The 27199-nt window shown below is 27.8% G+C and overlaps 1 protein-coding gene across 1 annotated transcript in view; it reads right to left on the reverse strand.

Annotated features, from left to right (window-relative positions):
* Positions 1-941: 941 nt before the first annotated feature.
* Positions 942-27199, reverse strand: part of Pburs (bursicon subunit partner of burs) — a 318093-nt gene continuing 291835 nt past the window's right edge. Inside the window, exon 3 of the mRNA XM_089595699.1 lies at positions 942-1109. Coding sequence (XP_089451825.1) covers positions 942-1109 — 168 coding nt within the window. The remainder of the gene's footprint in view (positions 1110-27199) is intronic.

The raw sequence follows: 27199 nt of genomic DNA on the forward strand, positions 1-27199 counted from the left end.
CCAAAAACAACACTAATTTTATACCAATAAGATGGTTAACCAACTAAGCTTTTGAGGGTTCGCATATTACAGAAAAAAAATGAGATCTAGATTTCGCAATAATGGCATGTGCATTTACACATTTTTTGTACGCTAAGCTATGTTGCTGTCTGTATAATAATTTAGGATTATCAATATACTTATATAACCACGTGTAAGAGCTCATACGCTTGTGCATGCGTACGTCGCATTTGAATGTGTGCCATTGCACGTGTATTCGTACAATCGTGCATGTATGCATGTGCTTGTACAAGAGTAACGTATAAGCAAGCACGTTATTCCGTTTGAGTATGCAGAAAGAGAGAGCACACTGCAAGGTAATATATTTAACGCATGGGCCCCATTTTACAGCACAAGGCTTTACCACTGATACAGTATCGCACTATCTCCACCACCATGCTAGGAGGAAAAAAATTAAAACAAACACACGTGACTCATGCAGTAGCTCATGGATATACATTTGAAATGTTGAACTAGTATACGAATTTCAAGGTAGTATAAACAATGGAAATATTTAAATTTATGCCCAATATTACAAGTAAAATATGTTTCACCAACCAGCCTTCGCATGTTACACTGTTATCAAAGGTATAATTGAATTGCTTAAAAGCAAGCTGATATACATGAGGATGAAAAATGAGCATGTTTTTGTAAAATATATATCTTTTCAGTGTATGTCTTAAAGGAACGGAAAATAAATAAGTTCGTACATTAAAGTGCCTGCGATTAAAAAGCCATCTTTTTTTTTTACTCAACAATATATTTAGTCATTTTATAGTTTGCAAAATTGTTAAGCAATTTTTACGCCACAAGGAATAGGAACCCAGCAGCTAAAGCTGAATAAGAATAAAAAAACTTTTGGGAGTTACTTAATATTTGATAATTTCAATATGTAAGAAACTTTATTTAAATTCTCCACATTTAGTACAGGTACACTCAACAGGTTCTTTTATCTTAAGTCTCATTTCTGCATCTTTTTCATTACGTAATTTGATTCCATCAAAAGTGTAACAATGATCTAATGAAATAACTCGATCTTTTAAGAAACTTTCTCGGCAGCAAAAACACTCCTGCAAAGAAAAATGGATTCTTAACTTATTTAAAACATTGTTGTAGATCTGATGATAGAAAAAAAAACTTTTTTCACGTAACATTAATATTTTTAAATCACGTAAATAAATCATTATGACTCATGTACACTAATAGTATAAGAAAAAATTTTCAGAAGCACAGATCTTTCGTGATTGTAATACAATCAACGTACGGTCTTATTACATTTATTATTATCAGCTTTAAAGTACCCAATGTGTCGTAATTATCCTGCAACATTAATTATAATGTTTGAAAAAGGTTTTGTTAAAGCTATTTCCGTCTATGTTTTATGGTATTTTACGTATAAAAAAAAATATTTGCAATCCCTAAAACTTAAAAACTAAGTATTAGAATAATTAAAATAACTTTTTGTAATGATTCTTTTCAACAAATTATTAAAATGGAAACATTTCAAGGTTTAAAAACAAAAAGTCATTTGACGTCGTTGTGTCACAGCCATACTATTATAGCAGTAGGCATAATCTGATAAGTTACACACACAGTTCCTTGAATCAAGTATAAGAAAAAAATAAAAAAAATTAAAAAATTAGAAATCAACATTTTTTTATTTAGAGACTAATAAACTTGCAATGGCAAAATATCTTAAGAATGATATCACTTTCCATCTTTATGTAAACATCTAGCATGGTGTACAGAAAACAAATTCAAAAGTTAGTTCTAATTTTTATACTTACAGAAGGAGGAAGAATAAAGAATACACGTACTTTCGTGAATTATGTATTACTTATAATTACGACAATTTCAGAACACAAAGAAAAAGATTAAGTAATTTTTATCTTGCCCCAACTGTCTTAATTTTTCAGTGGGATCGGATCTCAAGTGCCTACTCTCAGAGCTTCGAATATTTGCCATAGTGTTTAAGGATAGAATCATGGGGGGCGTTGCAGTCGAAAAGCTTATAAAAGCTTACTCTCAGAGATTCTAAAATTCATGACCTTATGTAAATTTTCATTTGTAAGTAGTGTGTCAGTTTAGTTCCAATTTCAATAATAGTAGAAAAAAATTTTGATTTGCGAAGGCAAACGTAATTTACATGGTGTATTGTAATACATTAATAATAACTGCTGACGTAGTCAGATGACACTATTCTGTGGTAATTTTTTATTGATTTAAAGTGACTTTTTGGATTAAACACTCAAGGCTCCATAGTAGTAGTTTTAAGACTAAACGTATACTGAAGGGTTCTTGCACATTATATATGTCTCTAATCTGTACCTTTTTGTGATTTTTTTTTGTAATTACACTCCTATTTCCCATGTATGTGAGTCTTTCATGCGGGCCACTTGCAAAGTTCCCCTGAAACGACTCAATTTTCTATCCTACTGGGTACTATGTATAGGGCACAGTGATTGTCTCAAACATACCTCAGCTGTTATCAAATTTAATGGAAAGATATTTTTCCAATAAGGGTGTGATTACATGAAGGTGGATAAACGTCCCACAAGTTCAAAAAAACAGAGAGTAGTTGTTTTGAATCATTTGAAATAGCTGAACGCAATTTTTCAGATCTTTTACAACCTTCTTTTTTCTTTTACTTCCAGACTTTAATATTTGTTTCATAGTAGTTAAAATAATTTTTTTTAAATAAATGTCAACATGCAAGGCAGGACTTATTTTACAAACCAAAACAACCGTGCGTAGTTTTTCTAAACTTGCGGGACATCTATCTACCTCCATATTATCTTACCCTAAATTATCTTACTCGCTGTACCATTTTTTTTTATAACCAACAGTAACTTTCTGCTAAAAGCTGGCCAAGTGCTGGCTTTTCCTTTGAAAAGGCAGATCCTAAAGGTCCAAATATCTCTAAAAAAATTGACTACTTCTTTTGAAAATTAATAAGTGGTTATTCAGCATTGTGAATACTCATTCAGTCTGAAAAGACTGAAAAGATAATCTTTCTTATTTTAGACAGGAATCGAATTCATGATCCCTCAAATATCTCTAGCTAGCAGGCTAGCACGCGTACTTAGAGATCGATGCTCTGCTCGAGGCTTTATTCAAGTCAAACCTAAAAATTTTGGAGACTTTCTTTAAATAGTGTGTTTTTCTGAAGCCTCTAAATCGAATTTTGAAACTGATCCAATAAATTTTTGTTGCTTCTTACAATCAACCTTCGAAACATAATTTTTTTAACAAAATTGAAGCACATTTCAAATTAAAACTTTTAAAATAGTGACTGTACATTACAAATATCAGTAATCTATTGCACTTTTTGATTTGCTCAGCAGAATCAATAATTTAAGAATGTACGTTACGAATAAGATAGTATCAATAATATTTTATCATAATGAAGCTAGAACTTTGTTCATCAAGTCAGTTTACTAACTCAACTTTTAGATTATAATCTTTATATTTTTTATATCAAGTTTTAAGCAGTCAAACGTGTCTGCAGCAAGAAAAATAATTTAACGATGCATGTCTTAAAAAATAATTATTTATGATATTCCGTGATAATTGAGCTGGAAATTCATTAATCAAGTAATTTCAAAGTTTTTTCCAACGGTTTAAAGTTTTTCATAATGAAAGCGAAGGAATTGTGGGAATTCTTTATAAAAATAAAAGTTTTTGACATCTCAAAGTTGAACTAGGAATATTTTTTAATTAATGTTCGTTATTTTTTACTCTAACTCCATGAATTTAAATTTTTCTTGCAAAGTTAAGACAGAAAGTTGGGGCATGCATCGAATTGGAATAAGTTATAATATCGACTTAACATTGGGAAAAAACAATGTATGATACAACTGATTATTAGTTTGTATTCTCACTATTTGAAAGTGAAGTGTTTTTTTCTATCTTAAGTTTTGGTCAGTCAATGCGTAAGAAATAAAATATCAATCTGATTCTGGGACAATTAGGCTTGCGGATTGTTTAACAATTATAATGACTATTTTTGGAAAATATGAGAGGCTTTTTGTGAGTCATGCTTATAAATTACAGAATTTTTTTTGTAAAACAAAATCGTCCGACGCATTAAACTTCAATTGGTATAAGGCTTTGTCAAATCTATCGTTTCTTTGTCAAGTGTGAATTTTAAAAATAGAAAAAAATCATAGATCACATAATCACGTCTTTTCATTTGTTGTATAATCAGTTTTCAGTCAAATCTTCTCTTCGAATACACTGCTCAAGTACAAGGAGTAAGCAGACAGGTTTCCATCCTCTGCACACTGATTCACGTGTCTTGAAATAATTCAGTCTACGTCAGCACCTTATGCTTGCATTTAAAGTGGCCCTCACTAAGTTTCTAACCTGGTAATACTTACTGGTACATTGCTCGTTGCGGCAGATACTCGGTTGTCGACTGTAGATGTAGTTGCTGATATCTGCCGTATTACATTTATCTTGTTCAGTTGTTTAAACGAACAAGACAGCTATCCAGCTTTTGACTTTATCCTTTCCACCTTAATTATTTCCTTTTTTTATCCATTGTAAAGTGCCACTAATTAATTATGCAAGATAAATTTAAGTTTCAAGATAGTTTAATTACTATAAATAAATTCTCATTATATCAAATTTTTTATGGCTAGATTAATATTAAATTTACAAGGTGAAATTGTAAAATATATTTAAAGTCAAAACATTAAGACACTTAGCAGGTCCGAAATTAACATCCTTGAGAGAAAACCAATCAAACGTAAGCTGGACGTGAGTAGCCAATGCTATTGAGGCTTCACTGTAAGGCCATAAAACTTTTATGATAGGATTATGTATATGTTTTATTGTACGTACACATAACAATAATGATGTAACAAGAGGATAATTTTGTAATATTACTAAAAAAAAAACTTTTTTCGTTTCTTTGTTAAGATAAAGTTGTGAAAACTTCATTTTCTTATGACTACCATGCAAAATGTTATAGCTAGCTTATTACGGCATGAAAAAATGTTTGTACGTAAACTGATTCCTAATTGAACAAAATGATTGACAGGATAACATATTGACCAAAAACTTACTTTCTCCAGATCATCCAAATTTTTAAGCATATCTTATTCCAGTTTAATAGCATGAATACAACTGCTCTTTGTTACATCTCTCATGAATTGGTCAATTAATTTTTCCTGATTTTTGTTGTTGTTTTTTAATCACATAGGTATTTCGAACTTATCAGAAAATTTATAAGCTTATATGGATCCTCTATCTGCACGTATTGCTCCAGCATTCCGTGAATTTTCATTGACAAATCATTTATAAACAGATAAATATTGTATTAAATAGTCTTTTTTTCTCATTAATGGATAACTTAGCAGTTATTTTAAATATTCTCTTAGTACCACCAGGAATTTTATTCAAAGGTCTACTTTCTATTGACTGGACATTTAAATATCAATCACATTTTACTTTAAAATAGAAATTCATCGCAGGAGTAGTTCCATTCACCATATCATTGATGTTTAATTTTTTCTGTTAGTATTTGCAGAACATTGGTGGTTTCTCATGACTTCTAAATGCTGAATATCTTTTAAATTGCACTCTTACTCCCTAAATATATAAGGCAATTAATGGGAAACAATTAAATAATGCAAAATTTTATTTATTAAATTTTTTTTTACAGTTTTTTTATCACATAAAGTAATAAGTATTACACTCTAAGATTTAAAATTTAAACAACGTGAGCAAATAATTTTTAAAAAGTGCATTCACCCTAAAGGTAAAAAACCTTCTACAAAAATAATCAAAAAGCGTATAAAGAGCAATAAATGATTCTGAAGAGTCAAGCTACCTCTTGACTAGAATACGTTATTTAACTTTACCGAATGGAAAGGAATATAATTCAAGTAATTAATCATCCCAGCCGGTCGTGTTAAAGAGCCTAGATCATAGGTAGTGCTCACAAATTCTCAAAGACCTAGAAAAGTGACATTAGGCCAATTAATCTACGAAGGCTCAATGTTAAATTTGACGTTAGTGTCAGCAGAAAAAAAAAATACGTTGATATAAAAGAAAATAATTCAAGAAACATAGCGTTTTGTTTTTTCGGTTATTCAGTGGCTGAGTTAACCTAGAAAGTTCATGAAAGTCCGAAAATCACTTTTTTCGCGTTTGAAAAAAAAGTTAACCTCCAATGCCAAAAAGTTAAATGACAAAGTTGTAGATCTTAAAAAACCTATTGATTAACGCACGTTGGATATAATTTGAATGCGTAGTTGCTGAGGAAACTTGAAAAAACCATAGAAAATCGTATTTTTTAAATTTGTTAATAACTTTTTCTTTTAAGATTTTAAAGTTGGTATCTGGTCAAATTATAAGTTTTTGGTTCACAAATCTTCAGGTTTTTTAAGGGGAAAATATTATAAATTTTTCGAAATATCGCATTTTTTCAAAAAAAAACACCTTTTGTAAAAACTTTAATTGACGTCAGGAAACTATGATGGAGCGACTTTTCAAGGCTTAATCTCTTCGTCTAGACCTATTCTATCATGCAATGTCTGGAGTAAGTAAAATTTTTCAATTTTTGATGCCGAAATCGGACTCTGAAAAAAACGCTTTTTTTTTCTTTAGGTTTTTGCAATTTTTTTACGTATTCTGATAATTGCACGTACATAACTAACTGCAGTGCATTATACTTTTTTTTTTAGGAATTTAAAAAAAAAAATTTTCATGATACGACCGTGTGGAGCCAAGTTACGTTTTTTTTTTTTTTAAATCCCTATGCGACGGTGAAACGCGTAGAACTCTGAAACTTGCACACTTTACTAACAAACTCCCATTTTGCATTAAAAAAATTATTCGCAATTGTTAACTTTAGCGGAACGATGGGTATGATACCGTTACAGTTGAGTCTTTTTGCGCGTCACGCATCGACTGCCCGCTGGTATGAGGTGTGTCTGGCTGGTTGCTCCTACTCAGGCGCTCGGACAACACTGCTTGGAGACGTCAAGTCTTGTAAATTTGCTTTTTATTATGGTTACCTGACTTTATGTGTAGATGTTATCACAGGTTCATTAAAAATATGTAATGGGTTAGCGAAAAAAAGTAATATGTTTTAATTCATTTTTTAATTCAATAATACAAATTCTTTTTAAAAAAGTAAAACTAGTTCATATTATCCGTTCGCACCTTCTTATAGGGTTGCTCATTAATGTCATCAAGCACATTCTCGTTTTCTGCATGATCCATGGTACATTCCAGTACTGAATCATTAAAAGCTGGTATTTGCAAATCGCAAAACATGTCTTCATTAATTGGAAATTGTCCAATACACGTTGTTCAAGCACGTGTTTCCTGCGAGCACACTGAGATGTTTCGTTGAGCACGTTCATTTCTGTACTACTGTACTACAGAGACTCTCAGTCCGGAGCAGCTGCATGAGAGAAGAACATCTTTCTCTCACCACTCTGACTCCACTTCAGAGTCGTATCGGAGCGCCCGAGTAAGAGCAACCAGCCAGACACACCTCATACCAGTGGACAATCGATGCGCGACGCGCAAAAAGACTCAACTGTAACGTTATCATACCCATCGTTCCACTAAAGTTAACGATTGTGAATAATTTTTTTAATGCAAAATGGGTGTTTGTTAGTAAAGTGTGCAAGTTTCAGAGTTCTACGCGTTTCACCGTCGCATAGGGATTTAAAAAAAAAAAAAAAACCTAACTTGGCTCCACATGGTCGTATCATGGAAATTTTGTTTTTTAAATTCGTAAAAAAAAAAGGACAATGCTTTGCAGTTAGTTATGTACGTGCAATTATTAGAATACGTAAAAAAATTGCAAAAACCTAAAGAAAAAAAAAGCACTTTTTTCGGAGTCCGATTTCGGCATCAAAAATTAAAAAATTTTGCTTACTACAGACATTGCATGATAGTATAGGTCTAGACGAAGAGATTAGGCCTTGAAAAGTTGCTCCAGCGTAATTTCCTGACGTCAATTAAAGTTTTTACGAAACGTGTTTTTTTTTTGAAAAAATGCGATATTTCGAAAAATTCATAATATTTTCCATTTAAAAAACCTGAAGGCTTATAAACCAAAAACTTATAATTTAACCAGATACCAACGTTAAAATCTCAAAAGAAAAAAGTTATTAACAAATTTAAAAAATACGATTTTCGATGGTTTTTTCAAGTTTCCTCAGCAACTACGCATTTAAATTATATTAAACGTGCGTTTATCGATAGGTTTTTTTAAGATCTACAGCTTTGTCTTTTATTTTTTCGGCATTGGAGGTAAACTTTTTTTTCAAATGTGAAAAAAGTAATTTTCGGACTTTCACGAATTTTTTAGGTTAACTCAGCCACTGAATAACCGAAAAAACAAGACGCTTTGTTTTTTTAATCATTTTCTTTTATATCAACGTTTTTTTTTGTTTTCTGCTAACACTAATGTCATCCGTTTCGTAGATTAATTTGCCTGCATCTAACGAGATTTAAACCAACTTGTTTTGACCTTGTCGTATTCAGCTATTTAAGCACATTACCATCCAATAATGGACGAGTAAGAATCTAAATTTAAAATAACAAAGTTAAATGATTTAAAAAATCATAAGCTTCTTAAACAAATAATACACAATTAATAATTTGTTGTGTGTCCTTGCTTCAATGTCACCACTCCTTTCTGGTTTCAGGGAATTGCAAATACACTAGAATGATTCGAAAAATTATTAGAATAATAAAAAAATATTAAATTACTAACAAATTTAATCATATAGTTAGGAGTAAACAAAATTTAAACTAACCAACGAATGATAGTTAAAGTTACAAGAGTATAAAGATTTAAACAAACTATCAGAATGAGAAATTCAAAAATCACTTAAAATTGTTATGAAAACTCACTGTGTGAGCTGCAAAGAGCGATAAGGTACTCGACAAAATAATAATTTAAATTTAAAATTTATCATTAGGATAAATAGTTTCATCAATAAACATTAAACAAAATCACAAACAAGTTCTCATTAATGTCAATAAATTTATCATATGCAGATTGACCTTAAACTTATTAGTATTCATAAAAATTAAAGCTTTCCAGTTATGACATCTAAACCATAACAAAAAAAGTTATCGGAATCATACTACTTCTTAAACGGCAAAGCGATTTAGAATTAAACTTTTCAAAGGAATAATAACATCGAACAGAAGATTTTATGTCTTATGTTTCTTGCGACAAACACAGTGATTCACTCAGAAAACTTTTTTAAAAATTATTCAAGTTCGATCTCAACCATGACTAACAGTTGTATAAAATGAACATAATCTTAATAATTATTTTTTTCAACATTAACATCAACTTTTAAATCGTCTATATCATCATCATAATCATAATTATCAATATTGCTGTAAACATAGTCTTCGGCAAATTCAGCGTTGTCATTAGTTAAGTCATCTAGATATTATACCCATAAATTTTTTCATGCTTATCCAAGTCCTTGTCAGTCTCAACGTCATTAGTAAATAAAAATTTGTATCCGAGCGTGGATACCACTATCACTGTCATCATCGTCTTCATCATTATCATCATCAACATCATCATCATCATCAATATCATCATCATCATCACCGTTGGCGTCGTCATCATCATCATAATCATCATCTGCATCATTATCATTACCATCGTCATCATTATCATCATCATCATCATCATCATCATCATCATTATCATCATCATTATCATCATTATTATTTTCAACATAATCATCATCATCATCATCATTATAATAATCATCATCATCATCATCATCATCATTATCATCGTTATCATCATCATCATCATCATTATCATTATCATCGTCTTCATAATTATTATGATCATCATACCAATTATCGTTAACGTCGTTATCATGATTATCATCAGCAATGTTGTCTGCACTATTAACTTTATTATCATCATCATCATTATCATCATCAGTATTATAATTATTATCAGCGTTGGCGTCATCTACATCATCATCATCAACATCATCATCATCATTATCAACATCATCACCAATATCATCGTAATCATCATTATCATCATCAACATCATCATCATTATCATCATCATCATCGTCATTGTCATTATTATTATTATCACTATCACCGTTAGCATCGTCATCATCATTATCATTATTTTTATCATTATTATTATCACCATCGTCATCATCATCAACATGATTATTATCACTGTTACCGTTGACGTCGTCTACATCGTCATCATAATTATTATCTGCATAATTGTTTTTATCTTTATCATCATCTTTATCATCAGTAGCATCATTACCATCACCGTTGGCATTGTCATTATTGTCATCATCATGATCATTATCATCAGCATCACCCTCGTCGTCATCGTCCTCATTATTGTCATAATTATCCTGATATTCATCATTACCATCACCATTGGCGTCATCATCATTATCATGACTAACATTATTATCATTATCATCATTATTATCTTCTTAACCATTATAATGATTATACGAATTACCATTGGTGTCATTATCATGATGACTATCATCATCAAAATCAGCAGTATCAATTTTATTATCGTCGTCATCATCAACATTGTTAGTATTATAGTTACCATCAACGTTTACGTCGTCATCATCATCATCACTATCATAATCATTATTACCACCAATATCGTCATTATTATCATTATAATCATCATCACTATTACCGTTGACGTCGTCTACATCATAATTATCACCATGATCTGCATAATCTTATCTATCTTTATCATCATTATCATCATCAGTATCTACATCACCATCACAGTTGGAATCGTCATTTGCATCATCATCATCATAACTATTATTTTCAGCTTCAACGTCGTCGTCATCAGTGTTAGTATTTTTATAATCAGTAATAACATCGTTGACGTCGTCATTATCATCATTATCATCATTATCATCATCGACATTATCATCATCATCATCATCACCATTAAAATTGTCATTAACATTTTCATCGTCATTGTCATCATTATGATTGTTGTCATCATTATAATAATAATTATTATTACTATTACTATTGGCGTCGTCATCATCATTATCATTATGATTATTATTTTGATCATGATTACTATCATAATCATCATCATCATTATCATTATAATCGTTATTATCATTATCATCATCATCATCGTCATCGTCATCATTGTCATGACAATCATCATAATTACCGTCGGCGTCATCATCATTAATATCATTTTAATCACCACCATTATTACTTTTATTATCGTCATCATCATTGTTATCATCAATATCATCATTATCATCATTTTTAGTATCATCGTCTTTATCACATCAATATCATTATTATTATCATAACCATTAGCGTTAGCGCAACCATCATCACTATCATCATCATTATCATTATCATCGTCATCATCATTATCAACAGCATCATCGTTGTCGTCATCGTCCTTATCATCATCATGATCATTATGATAATCTCCATCACCATCACCGTTAGCGTCGTCATTATTGTCATCATCATCATCATAATTATAATTATCAGGATCATTGTCGTCGTCATCAATGTCATCATCATTATAATCATTTAAAACATCGTTGGCGTTATCATCATCATCGTCATTCTGATAATAATTGTCGTTATTATTTCTATAATCATTATTACTATCACCGTTGGCGTCATCATCATCATCAGCACACTTATTTTTAGAAATTGTTAATATCATTAATATCATTATTATCACCATTAACGTTTCCATCGTTATCATTATTATAATTATTATTATCATCATCGCCATAAGCATAATTGTTTTTGTCATTGTCGTCATCATTATTATGATTATTAATATTTTCGTCAGCATCGTTATCATCATCATCATCATCATCATCAAAATGATCTTTATTATAGTTACCATGATCATCATTGTCATTGTTACCATCACTTATCCCATTGGCGTTGTCACATTAATCATCATTATTATTATCATTGTTATCATTATCAATATCATTATTATCATCACCATCCATATTATCCTTAACGTTATCATTATCGTCATCATTATCACCATCGATACAACTACATTGTTATTATTACCATCATTATTATTATTACACGGTTTACTGTTGTTGTCGTTATCATTTTTATCATCATCATTATTAGCCTAATGATCATCATCATCGTTATCGTTATTACTATCACCGATGGCGTCGTCATCATAATCATCAATATCATGATTATCATCACTATCGTTATTATCATCATCAACATTATTATCATTAGCATTACTTTCATCATCATCATCATCATCATTATCATCAACATCATTATCATCATCGTTAACATCATTATCATCATCGGCATTACTATAATCATTATTATTATCATTATCATGACTATTAAACTTATCATCGATTTTATTATCAACATCGTTATTTTTATCATTATTATCATGACCATGATTATCATTGTCAGCGCCATTATTATAATATTTATTAAAATTATCACCGTTAGCATGGTTATTATCGTCATCAACATCTTCATCATTATTATTATCAGTGTCATCATCATTATCATTATCACCACCACCGACGGCGTCGTCATTATTATCATTATCATTATCATTTTCGTTAGTATCATCATTATCATCATTACCATTGTCATTATGATTAGCGTTATTAATATTGTTATTATCATCAACATTGCCGTCAACGTCGTTATTATTATTATCATCATTATTTTTATCATTATCTTCAGGAGCATTGTCATTATCATTATCAGAACTATAATAACGTTGACGTAATCATCATGATCATCATCATTATCATCTTCATTATCACCTTTATCATCACCATCATTATCATCATTACTATCATCACAATCACCGTTAGCGTCATCATTATCATCATTATTATCTTCATCATCAAATCTATTATTATAAAGAATATTGGCATTAATATTATTATAATCATCATTATTATCGTTATCATCATTATCATTATTAACATTTTTATTATTGTGGTCATAATAATTATGATTGTCATTATTATATTTATAATCATCATAACCAACACTGTTAGCGTCATCATCTTTATCATTATTATTATAATTGTCATCATTGAGAGTAAACTTATACTTCATAGTATTTATATCATCAATATTATTATTAGTACCATTACCGTTAGCGTCGTCATCATCATTACTGTCATCATTTTCATCATAGTCATAAGCATCATTGCTGTAGTCATCGTCATCATTATTATTTTGATTATCAATATAATATTTGACGTCGTCATCATTATCATTATCATTATTATTATTATAATCATCAACAACATCATCATTATCATCTTCATTATTATTATTATTATCATCAACAATATCATCATTATCATTATTATCATCACTATACTTATCATTATTATTACCATTATCATTTTCCTTGTCGTCGTCATTACTATCGAATTTATTATTATTATAATTGTTATCTATATCATAATAATTATAACTATTATTATTATTAACATCAGCGACATTATCATCATTATTATCATTACCCCATACCTTTAGCGTTATAATTATCTTCATCAGCATCAGCATAATCAGAATTATCTACATTATAGGTATCATAGTCATCATCATCATTGTTAGTATCACTTATCACGTTTGCGTTGTTATATTCATTATTATCATCATCATCATTATTATAATTTACAGTATCATTATTACTATCACGATTATCCTTATCATCATCATTATCTTAATCATAGTCATCACCATTGATACAACTTCATTAAAATTATTATCATTATTATTATTATAACAACTATAACCATTGTCATCGTTATTATTATTATCATCATTATCTTTCTTATTCTCATTGATAGCATCATTATTATCATCAGTGTTATTATCATTATAATCATTATTACTATTACTAAAGGTGTCATCATCAACATCATCAACATAATTATCATTACCATCAACATCGTCAACATTATTATCATTAGCATTACTGTTATCATCAATATCATCATTAACATCATCATCAATATAATTATCATCTTTATTATTATTAAGTTATGATCATTAGCATAACTGTTAATATAATTATCATGATCACCATCCTTATTATTTTGAGCGTCATTATTATAATATTCATCTATACCATTAATGTTAGCGTAGTTATCATTATCACCATCACCGTTGGCATCGTCATTTTTATCATCATCATCATAACTATTACTATCCACTTCAACGTCGTCGTCATCATTGCTAGTATATTTATAATCAGTAATAACATTGTTAGCCGTCATTATCATAATCATTGTGATTATTATTATCATCATCATTACTATCATAATCAGCATCATCATTATCATTATTATCGTTGTTATCATGATCATCATTATCATCATCATTATCATCATCATTATTGTTATCATTGTCATGATAATCTTTACTATAACCGTCAGCGTCACAATTATTATCATCAATTCAATCACCACCATCAATATTATCATTATCGTCATCATCATTATTATTATATTAATCATTATAATCGTTTTTAGTATCATCGACTCTATCACATTAAAATCATTATTATTATCATAACAATTATCATTAGCGCCGTCATCACAACTATCGTCATCATCTGCATTTTTTTTTAAACGTCATTATCGTCATTATCAGTATTATCCTTATCATCACGGTTCGCATTGTCATTATCATCATCATTATTATTATCATCATCATCATCAACAGCATTATCATCGTCGTCATCGTCCTCATCATTATTATAATCATTATGATAATCTTTATCATTATCAGCGTTAGCGTCAATATTGTTGTCATTATCATCATTATCATCATAATTATAATTATCAGAAATATTGTCGTCCTCATCATTGTCATCATCATAATAATCATTTAAAACATCGTTATCATTATTATCATCATCATCAGCAGACTTATTTTTAATATTATAAATATTATTGATATTATCATTATCACCATTAACGTTTTCATCGTCATTATAATTATTATCATTATTATAATCATCGTCATAAGCATAAGCGTTTTTGTTATCGTGGTCATCATAATTATGACTATTAATATTTTCGTCAGCATCGTTCTCATCATCATCATCATCATCATCAAAATGATCTTTATTATAGTAACCATGATCATCATTGTCATTGTTACCATCACTTATCCCGTTGGCGTTGTCACATTTATCATCATTATTATTATTATTGTTATCATTATCAATATCATTATTATCATCACCATCTATATTATCCTTAACATTATCATTATCATCATCATTATCACCATCGATACAACTACTTTGTTATTATTACCATCATTATTATTATTACACGGTTAACTGTTGTCATCGTTATCATTTTTATCATCATTATTATTAGCATAATGAATATCATCATCGTTATCGTTATAACTATCACCGATGGCGTCGTCATCATCATCATCAATATCATCATCATCATCACTATCGTTATTATCATTATCAACATCATTATCATTAGCATTACTTTCATCATCATCATCATCATCATTATCATCATCAGCATTACTATTATCATTATTATTATCATCATCATGACTATTAAACTTATCATCGATTTTATTATCAACATCGTTATTTTTATCATTATTATCATGACCATAATTATCATTGTCAGCGTCATTATTATAATATTTATTAAAATTATCACCGTTTTCATGGTTATTATCGTCATTAACATCTTCATCATTATTATTATCAGCGTCATCATCATTATCATTATCACCACCACCGACGGCGTCGTCATTATTATCATTATCATTATCATTTTCGTTAGTATTATTATTATTATCATTACCATTATTATTATGATTATCGTTATTATTATTGTTATTATTATCAACATTGCCGTTAACGTTGTTATTATTATTATCATCATTATTTTTATCATTATCTTTAGTATTATTGTCATTATCATCATCAGAACTATCATAACATTGACGTAATCATCATCATCATTATTATTATCATCTCCATTATAACCTTTTTCATTATCATCATTATCATCATTATTATCATCACAATTACTGTTAGCGTCATCATTATCATCATTATTATCTTCATCATCAAATCTATTATTATAAAGGAAATTGGCATTAATATTACTATAATTATCATTATTATCATTATCATCATTATCATCATTAACATTATTATTATTATGGTCATTATAATTATGATTGTCATTATTATATTTCTAATTATCATGACCAACACTGTTAGCGTTATCATCTTTATCATTATAATTATAATTGTCATCATTAAGAGTATACTTATATTTCATATTATTAATATCATTAATATTATTATTAGTACCATAACCGTTGGCGTCGTCATCATCATTACTGTCATCATTTTCATCATGGTCATAAGCATCATTGCTGTAGTCATCGTTATCATTATTATTTTGATTATTAATATTATAGTCGACGTCGTCATCATTATCATTATCATTATTATTATTATTATCATCATCATCATCATCATTATCATCTTCAGCATTACTATTATCATTATTATTATCATCATCATGACTATTAAACTTATCATCGATTTTATTATCAACATCGTTATTTTTATCATTATTATCATGACCATGATTATCATTGTCAGCGCCATTATTATAATATTTATTAAAATTATCACCGTTAGCATGGTTATTATCGTCATCAACATCTTCATCATTATTATTATCAGTGTCATCATCATTATCATTATCACCACCACCGACGGCGTCGTCATTATTATCATTATCATTATCATTTTCGTTAGTATCATCATTATCATCATTACCATTGTCATTATGATTAGCGTTATTAATATTGTTATTATCATCAACATTGCCGTCAACGTCGTTATTATTATTATCATCATTATTTTTATCATTATCTTCAGGAGCATTGTCATTATCATTATCAGAACTATAATAACGTTGACGTAATCATCATGATCATCATCATTATCATCTTCATTATCACCTTTATCATCACCATCATTATCATCATTACTATCATCACAATCACCGTTAGCGTCATCATTATCATCATTATTATCTTCATCATCAAATCTATTATTATAAAGAATATTGGCATTAATATTATTATAATCATCATTATTATCGTTATCATCATTATCATTATTAACATTTTTATTATTGTGGTCATAATAATTATGATTGTCATTATTATATTTATAATCATCATAACCAACACTGTTAGCGTCATCATCTTTATCATTATTATTATAATTGTCATCATTGAGAGTAAACTTATACTTCATAGTATTTATATCATCAATATTATTATTAGTACCATTACCGTTAGCGTCGTCATCATCATTACTGTCATCATTTTCATCATAGTCATAAGCATCATTGCTGTAGTCATCGTCATCATTATTATTTTGATTATCAATATAATATTTGACGTCGTCATCATTATCATTATCATTATTATTATTATAATCATCAACAACATCATCATTATCATCTTCATTATTATTATTATTATCATCAACAATATCATCATTATCATTATTATCATCACTATACTTATCATTATTATTACCATTATCATTTTCCTTGTCGTCGTCATTACTATCGAATTTATTATTATTATAATTGTTATCTATATCATAATAATTATGACTATTATTATTATTAACATCAGCGACATTATCATCATTATTATCATTACCCCATACCTTTAGCGTTATAATTATCTTCATCAGCATCAGCATAATCAGAATTATCTACATTATAGGTATCATAGTCATCATCATCATTGTTAGTATCACTTATCACGTTTGCGTTGTTATATTCATTATTATCATCATCATCATTATTATAATTTACAGTATCATTATTACTATCACGATTATCCTTATCATCATCATTATCTTAATCATAGTCATCACCATTGATACAACTTCATTAAAATTATTATCATTATTATTATTATAACAACTATAACCATTGTCATCGTTATTATTATTATCATCATTATCTTTCTTATTCTCATTGATAGCATCATTATTATCATCAGTGTTATTATCATCATAATCATTATTACTATTACTAAAGGTGTCATCATCAACATCATCAACATAATTATCATTACCATCAACATCGTCAACATTATTATCATTAGCATTACTGTTATCATCAATATCATCATTAACATCATCATCAATATAATTATCATCTTTATTATTATTAAGTTATGATCATTAGCATAACTGTTAATATAATTATCATGATCACCATCCTTATTATTTTGAGCGTCATTATTATAATATTCATCTATACCATTAATGTTAGCGTAGTTATCATTATCACCATCACCGTTGGCATCGTCATTTTTATCATCATCATCATAACTATTACTATCCACTTCAACGTCGTCGTCATCATTGCTAGTATTTTTATAATCAGTAATAACATTGTTAGCCGTCATTATCATAATCATTGTGATTATTATTATCATCATCATTACTATCATAATCAGCATCATCATTATCATTATTATCGTTGTTATCATGATCATCATTATCATCATCATTATCATCATCATTATTGTTATCATTGTCATGATAATCTTTACTATAACCGTCAGCGTCACAATTATTATCATCAATTCAATCACCACCATCAATATTATCATTATCGTCATCATCATTATTATTATATTAATCATTATAATCGTTTTTAGTATCATCGACTCTATCACATTAAAATCATTATTATTATCATAACAATTATCATTAGCGCCGTCATCACAACTATCGTCATCATCTGCATTTTTTTTTAAACGTCATTATCGTCATTATCAGTATTATCCTTATCATCACGGTTCGCATTGTCATTATCATCATCATTATTATTATCATCATCATCATCAACAGCATTATCATCGTCGTCATCGTCCTCATCATTATTATAATCATTATGATAATCTTTATCATTATCAGCGTGAGCGTCAATATTGTTGTCATTATCATCATTATCATCATAATTATAATTATCAGAAATATTGTCGTCCTCATCATTGTCATCATCATAATAATCATTTAAAACATCGTTATCATTATTATCATCATCATCAGCAGACTTATTTTTAATATTATAAATATTATTGATATTATCATTATCACCATTAACGTTTTCATCGTCATTATAATTATTATCATTATTATAATCATCGTCATAAGCATAAGCGTTTTTGTTATCGTGGTCATCATAATTATGACTATTAATATTTTCGTCAGCATCGTTCTCATCATCATCATCATCATCATCAAAATGATCTTTATTATAGTAACCATGATCATCATTGTCATTGTTACCATCACTTATCCCGTTGGCGTTGTCACATTTATCATCATTATTATTATTATTGTTATCATTATCAATATCATTATTATCATCACCATCTATATTATCCTTAACATTATCATTATCATCATCATTATCACCATCGATACAACTACTTTGTTATTATTACCATCATTATTATTATTACACGGTTAACTGTTGTCATCGTTATCATTTTTATCATCATTATTATTAGCATAATGAATATCATCATCGTTATCGTTATAACTATCACCGATGGCGTCGTCATCATCATCATCAATATCATCATCATCATCACTATCGTTATTATCATTATCAACATCATTATCATTAGCATTACTTTCATCATCATCATCATCATCATTATCATCATCAGCATTACTATTATCATTATTATTATCATCATCATGACTATTAAACTTATCATCGATTTTATTATCAACATCGTTATTTTTATCATTATTATCATGACCATAATTATCATTGTCAGCGTCATAATTATAATATTTATTAAAATTATCACCGTTTTCATGGTTATTATCGTCATTAACATCTTCATCATTATTATTATCAGCGTCATCATCATTATCATTATCACCACCACCGACGGCGTCGTCATTATTATCATTATCATTATCATTTTCGTTAGTATTATTATTATTATCATTACCATTATTATTATGATTATCGTTATTATTATTGTTATTATTATCAACATTGCCGTTAACGTTGTTATTATTATTATCATCATTATTTTTATCATTATCTTTAGTATTATTGTCATTATCATCATCAGAACTATCATAACATTGACGTAATCATCATCATCATTATTATTATCATCTCCATTATAACCTTTTTCATTATCATCATTATCATCATTATTATCATCACAATTACTGTTAGCGTCATCATTATCATCATTATTATCTTCATCATCAAATCTATTATTATAAAGGAAATTGGCATTAATATTACTATAATTATCATTATTATCATTATCATCATTATCATCATTAACATTATTATTATTATGGTCATTATAATTATGATTGTCATTATTATATTTCTAATTATCATGACCAACACTGTTAGCGTTATCATCTTTATCATTATAATTATAATTGTCATCATTAAGAGTATACTTATATTTCATATTATTAATATCATTAATATTATTATTAGTACCATAACCGTTGGCGTCGTCATCATCATTACTGTCATCATTTTCATCATGGTCATAAGCATCATTGCTGTAGTCATCGTTATCATTATTATTTTGATTATTAATATTATAGTCGACGTCGTCATCATTATCATTATCATTATTATTATTATTATCATCATCATCATCATCATTATCATCATCAGCATTACTATTATCATTATTATTATCATCATCATGACTATTAAACTTATCATCGATTTTATTATCAACATCGTTATTTTTATCATTATTATCATGACCATGATTATCATTGTCAGCGCCATTATTATAATATTTATTAAAATTATCACCGTTAGCATGGTTATTATCGTCATCAACATCTTCATCATTATTATTATCAGTGTCATCATCATTATCATTATCACCACCACCGACGGCGTCGTCATTATTATCATTATCATTATCATTTTCGTTAGTATCATCATTATCATCATTACCATTGTCATTATGATTAGCGTTATTAATATTGTTATTATCATCAACATTGCCGTCAACGTCGTTATTATTTTTATCATCATTATTTTTATCATTATCTTCAGGAGCATTGTCATTATCATTATCAGAACTATAATAACGTTGACGTAATCATCATGATCATCATCATTATCATCTTCATTATCACCTTTATCATCACCATCATTATCATCATTACTATCATCACAATCACCGTTAGCGTCATCATTATCATCATTATTATCTTCATCATCAAATCTATTATTATAAAGAATATTGGCATTAATATTATTATAATCATCATTATTATCGTTATCATCATTATCATTATTAACATTTTTATTATTGTGGTCATAATAATTATGATTGTCATTATTATATTTATAATCATCATAACCAACACTGTTAGCGTCATCATCTTTATCATTATTATTATAATTGTCATCATTGAGAGTAAACTTATACTTCATAGTATTTATATCATCAATATTATTATTAGTACCATTACCGTTAGCGTCGTCATCATCATTACTGTCATCATTTTCATCATAGTCATAAGCATCATTGCTGTAGTCATCGTCATCATTATTATTTTGATTATCAATATAATATTTGACGTCGTCATCATTATCATTATCATTATTATTATTATAATCATCAACAACATCATCATTATCATCTTCATTATTATTATTATTATCATCAACAATATCATCATTATCATTATTATCATCACTATACTTATCATTATTATTACCATTATCATTTTCCTTGTCGTCGTCATTACTATCGAATTTATTATTATTATAATTGTTATCTATATCATAATAATTATGACTATTATTATTATTAACATCAGCGACATTATCATCATTATTATCATTACCCCATACCTTTAGCGTTATAATTATCTTCATCAGCATCAGCATAATCAGAATTATCTACATTATAGGTATCATAGTCATCATCATCATTGTTAGTATCACTTATCACGTTTGCGTTGTTATATTCATTATTATCATCATCATCATTATTATAATTTACAGTATCATTATTACTATCACGATTATCCTTATCATCATCATTATCTTAATCATAGTCATCACCATTGATACAACTTCATTAAAATTATTATCATTATTATTATTATAACAACTATAACCATTGTCATCGTTATTATTATTATCATCATTATCTTTCTTATTCTCATTGATAGCATCATTATTATCATCAGTGTTATTATCATCATAATCATTATTACTATTACTAAAGGTGTCATCATCAACATCATCAACATAATTATCATTACCATCAACATCGTCAACATTATTATCATTAGCATTACTGTTATCATCAATATCATCATTAACATCATCATCAATATAATTATCATCTTTATTATTATTAAGTTATGATCATTAGCATAACTGTTAATATAATTATCATGATCACCATCCTTATTATTTTGAGCGTCATTATTATAATATTCATCTATACCATTAATGTTAGCGTAGTTATCATTATCACCATCACCGTTGGCATCGTCATTTTTATCATCATCATCATAACTATTACTATCCACTTCAACGTCGTCGTCATCATTGCTAGTATTTTTATAATCAGTAATAACATTGTTAGCCGTCATTATCATAATCATTGTGATTATTATTATCATCATCATTACTATCATAATCAGCATCATCATTATCATTATTATCGTTGTTATCATGATCATCATTATCATCATCATTATCATCATCATTATTGTTATCATTGTCATGATAATCTTTACTATAACCGTCAGCGTCACAATTATTATCATCAATTCAATCACCACCATCAATATTATCATTATCGTCATCATCATTATTATTATATTAATCATTATAATCGTTTTTAGTATCATCGACTCTATCACATTAAAATCATTATTATTATCATAACAATTATCATTAGCGCCGTCATCACAACTATCGTCATCATCTGCATTTTTTTTTAAACGTCATTATCGTCATTATCAGTATTATCCTTATCATCACGGTTCGCATTGTCATTATCATCATCATTATTATTATCATCATCATCATCAACAGCATTATCATCGTCGTCATCGTCCTCATCATTATTATAATCATTATGATAATCTTTATCATTATCAGCGTGAGCGTCAATATTGTTGTCATTATCATCATTATCATCATAATTATAATTATCAGAAATATTGTCGTCCTCATCATTGTCATCATCATAATAATCATTTAAAACATCGTTATCATTATTATCATCATCATCAGCAGACTTATTTTTAATATTATAAATATTATTGATATTATCATTATCACCATTAACGTTTTCATCGTCATTATAATTATTATCATTATTATAATCATCGTCATAAGCATAAGCGTTTTTGTTATCGTGGTCATCATAATTATGACTATTAATATTTTCGTCAGCATCGTTCTCATCATCATCATCATCATCATCAAAATGATCTTTATTATAGTAACCATGATCATCATTGTCATTGTTACCATCACTTATCCCGTTGGCGTTGTCACATTTATCATCATTATTATTATTATTGTTATCATTATCAATATCATTATTATCATCACCATCTATATTATCCTTAACATTATCATTATCATCATCATTATCACCATCGATACAACTACTTTGTTATTATTACCATCATTATTATTATTACACGGTTAACTGTTGTCATCGTTATCATTTTTATCATCATTATTATTAGCATAATGAATATCATCATCGTTATCGTTATAACTATCACCGATGGCGTCGTCATCATCATCATCAATATCATCATCATCATCACTATCGTTATTATCATTATCACCATCATTATCATTAGCATTACTTTCATCATCATCATCATCATCATTATCATCATCAGCATTACTATTATCATTATTATTATCATCATCATGACTATTAAACTTATCATCGATTTTATTATCAACATCGTTATTTTTATCATTATTATCATGACCATAATTATCATTGTCAGCGTCATTATTATAATATTTATTAAAATTATCACCGTTTTCATGGTTATTATCGTCATTAACATCTTCATCATTATTATTATCAGCGTCATCATCATTATCATTATCACCACCACCGACGGCGTCGTCATTATTATCATTATCATTATCATTTTCGTTAGTATTATTATTATTATCATTACCATTATTATTATGATTATCGTTATTATTATTGTTATTATTATCAACATTGCCGTTAACGTTGTTATTATTATTATCATCATTATTTTTATCATTATCTTTAGTATTATTGTCATTATCATCATCAGAACTATCATAACATTGACGTAATCATCATCATCATTATTATTATCATCTCCATTATAACCTTTTTCATTATCATCATTATCATCATTATTATCATCACAATTACTGTTAGCGTCATCATTATCATCATTATTATCTTCATCATCAAATCTATTATTATAAAGGAAATTGGCATTAATATTACTATAATTATCATTATTATCATTATCATCATTATCATCATTAACATTATTATTATTATGGTCATTATAATTATGATTGTCATTATTATATTTCTAATTATCATGACCAACACTGTTAGCGTTATCATCTTTATCATTATAATTATAATTGTCATCATTAAGAGTATACTTATATTTCATATTATTAATATCATTAATATTATTATTAGTACCATAACCGTTGGCGTCGTCATCATCATTACTGTCATCATTTTCATCATGGTCATAAGCATCATTGCTGTAGTCATCGTTATCATTATTATTTTGATTATTAATATTATAGTCGACGTCGTCATCATTATCATTATCATTATTATTATTATTATCATCAACAACATCATCATTATCATCTTCATTATTATTATTATTATTATCAACAATATCATCATTATTATCATTATCTTTATTATCATCACTATAATTATCATTATTATTACTATTATTATTTTCCTGGTCGTCGTCGTTCCTATCGGATTTATTATTACTATAATTGTTATCTTTATCATAATAATTTTTACTATTATTATTATTAACATCAGCGACATTATCATCATTATTTTCATAACCCTTACCTTTAGCGTTATAATTATCTTCATCAGCATCAGCATCATCAGAATTATCTACATTATAGGTATCATAGTCATCATCATCATTGTTTCCATCACTTATCACGTTGGCGTTGTCATATTCATTTTTATAATCATAATCATTATTACCATTTACAGTATCATTATTATTATAACGATTATCCTTATCATCATCATGATCTTAATCATCGTCATCACCGTCGATACAATTTATGAAAATTATTATCATTATTATTATTATAACAACTATAACCAATGTCATCGTTATTATTATTATCATCATTATTATTCTTATTCTTATTGATAGCATCATAATTATCATCAGTGTTATTATTATCATTATCGTTATTACTATTACTCAAGGTGTCATCATCAACATCATCAACATAATTATCATTACCATCAACATCGTCAACATTATTATCATTAGCATTACTGTTATCATCATTATCATCATTAATATCATTATCAATATAATTATTATCATTATCATCATTAAGTTATAATCATTAGCATGACTGTTAATATAATTATCATGATCACCATCCTTATTATTTTCAGCGTCATTATTATAATATTTTTCCAAACCATTAATGTTAGCGTAGTTATCATTATCACCATCTCCGTTGGCATCGTCATTTTAATCATCATCATCATAACTATTACTATCCACTTCAACGTCGTCGTCATCATTGCTAGTATTTTTATAATCAGTAATAACATTGTTAGCCGTCATTATCATAATCATTGTGATTATTATTATCATCATCATTACTATCATAATCAGCATCATCATTATCATTATTATCGTTGTTATCATGATCATCATTATCATCATCATTATCATCATCATTATTGTTATCATTGTCATGATAATCTTTACTATAACCGTCAGCGTCATAATCATTATCATCATTTTAATCACCATCATCATTATTATTATTATCGTCATCATCATTATTACTATATTAATCATTATTATCGTTTTAAGTATCATCGTCTTTATCACATTAATATCTTTATTATTATCATAACCATTATCATTAGTGCCATCATCACAACTATCATCATCATCTGCATTATCATTTTAAACGTGATTATCGTTATTATCAGTATTATACTTACCATCACGGTTGGCATTGTCATTATTATCATCATTATTATCATCATCATCATTATCAACAGCATTATCGTCGTCGTCATCGTCCTCATCATCATTATAATCATTATGATAATCTTATTCATCATTAGCGTTAGCGTCGTCATTATTGTTATTATCATCATCATCATTATAATTATAATTATCAGAATCATTGTCGTCCTCATCATTGTCATCATCATAATAATCATTTAAAACATCGTTAACGTTATCATCATTATCGTCAACTTTATTATGATTGTCATTATGATTATTATTATCATTATTACCATCACTGTTGGCATCGTCATTATCATTAACATTATCATTATCATCATCATCATCAGCAGACTTCTTTTTAATATTATTAATATTATTGATATTATCATTATCACTATTAACGTTTTTATCGTCATTATAATTATTATCATTATTATCATCATCGTCATAAGCATAATCGTTTTCGTCATCGTTGTCATTATTATTATGATTATTAATATTATCTTTAGCATCGTTATCATCATCATCATCATCATCATCATCATCATCATCATCATTATTCTCATTATCATCATTATCATTATCATCTTGATTATAATTACAACATCACCGTTGGCGTCGTCATTATTCTTCTTATTATCTTCATCGTCATTGTCATTAACTCCGATATTATAAACATCATTTCTAACATACTTATCATTGTCAACATAAAAGTTATTATTATTATCGTTATTATTATCATTAATAATACTATTATCA

This window comes from Copidosoma floridanum, unplaced genomic scaffold (genome assembly GCF_036245765.1).
Source record: "Copidosoma floridanum isolate Cflo_tuat_1 unplaced genomic scaffold, Cflo_Japanese_pri ptg000027l, whole genome shotgun sequence".
NCBI classification, from domain to species: domain Eukaryota; kingdom Metazoa; phylum Arthropoda; class Insecta; order Hymenoptera; family Encyrtidae; genus Copidosoma; species Copidosoma floridanum.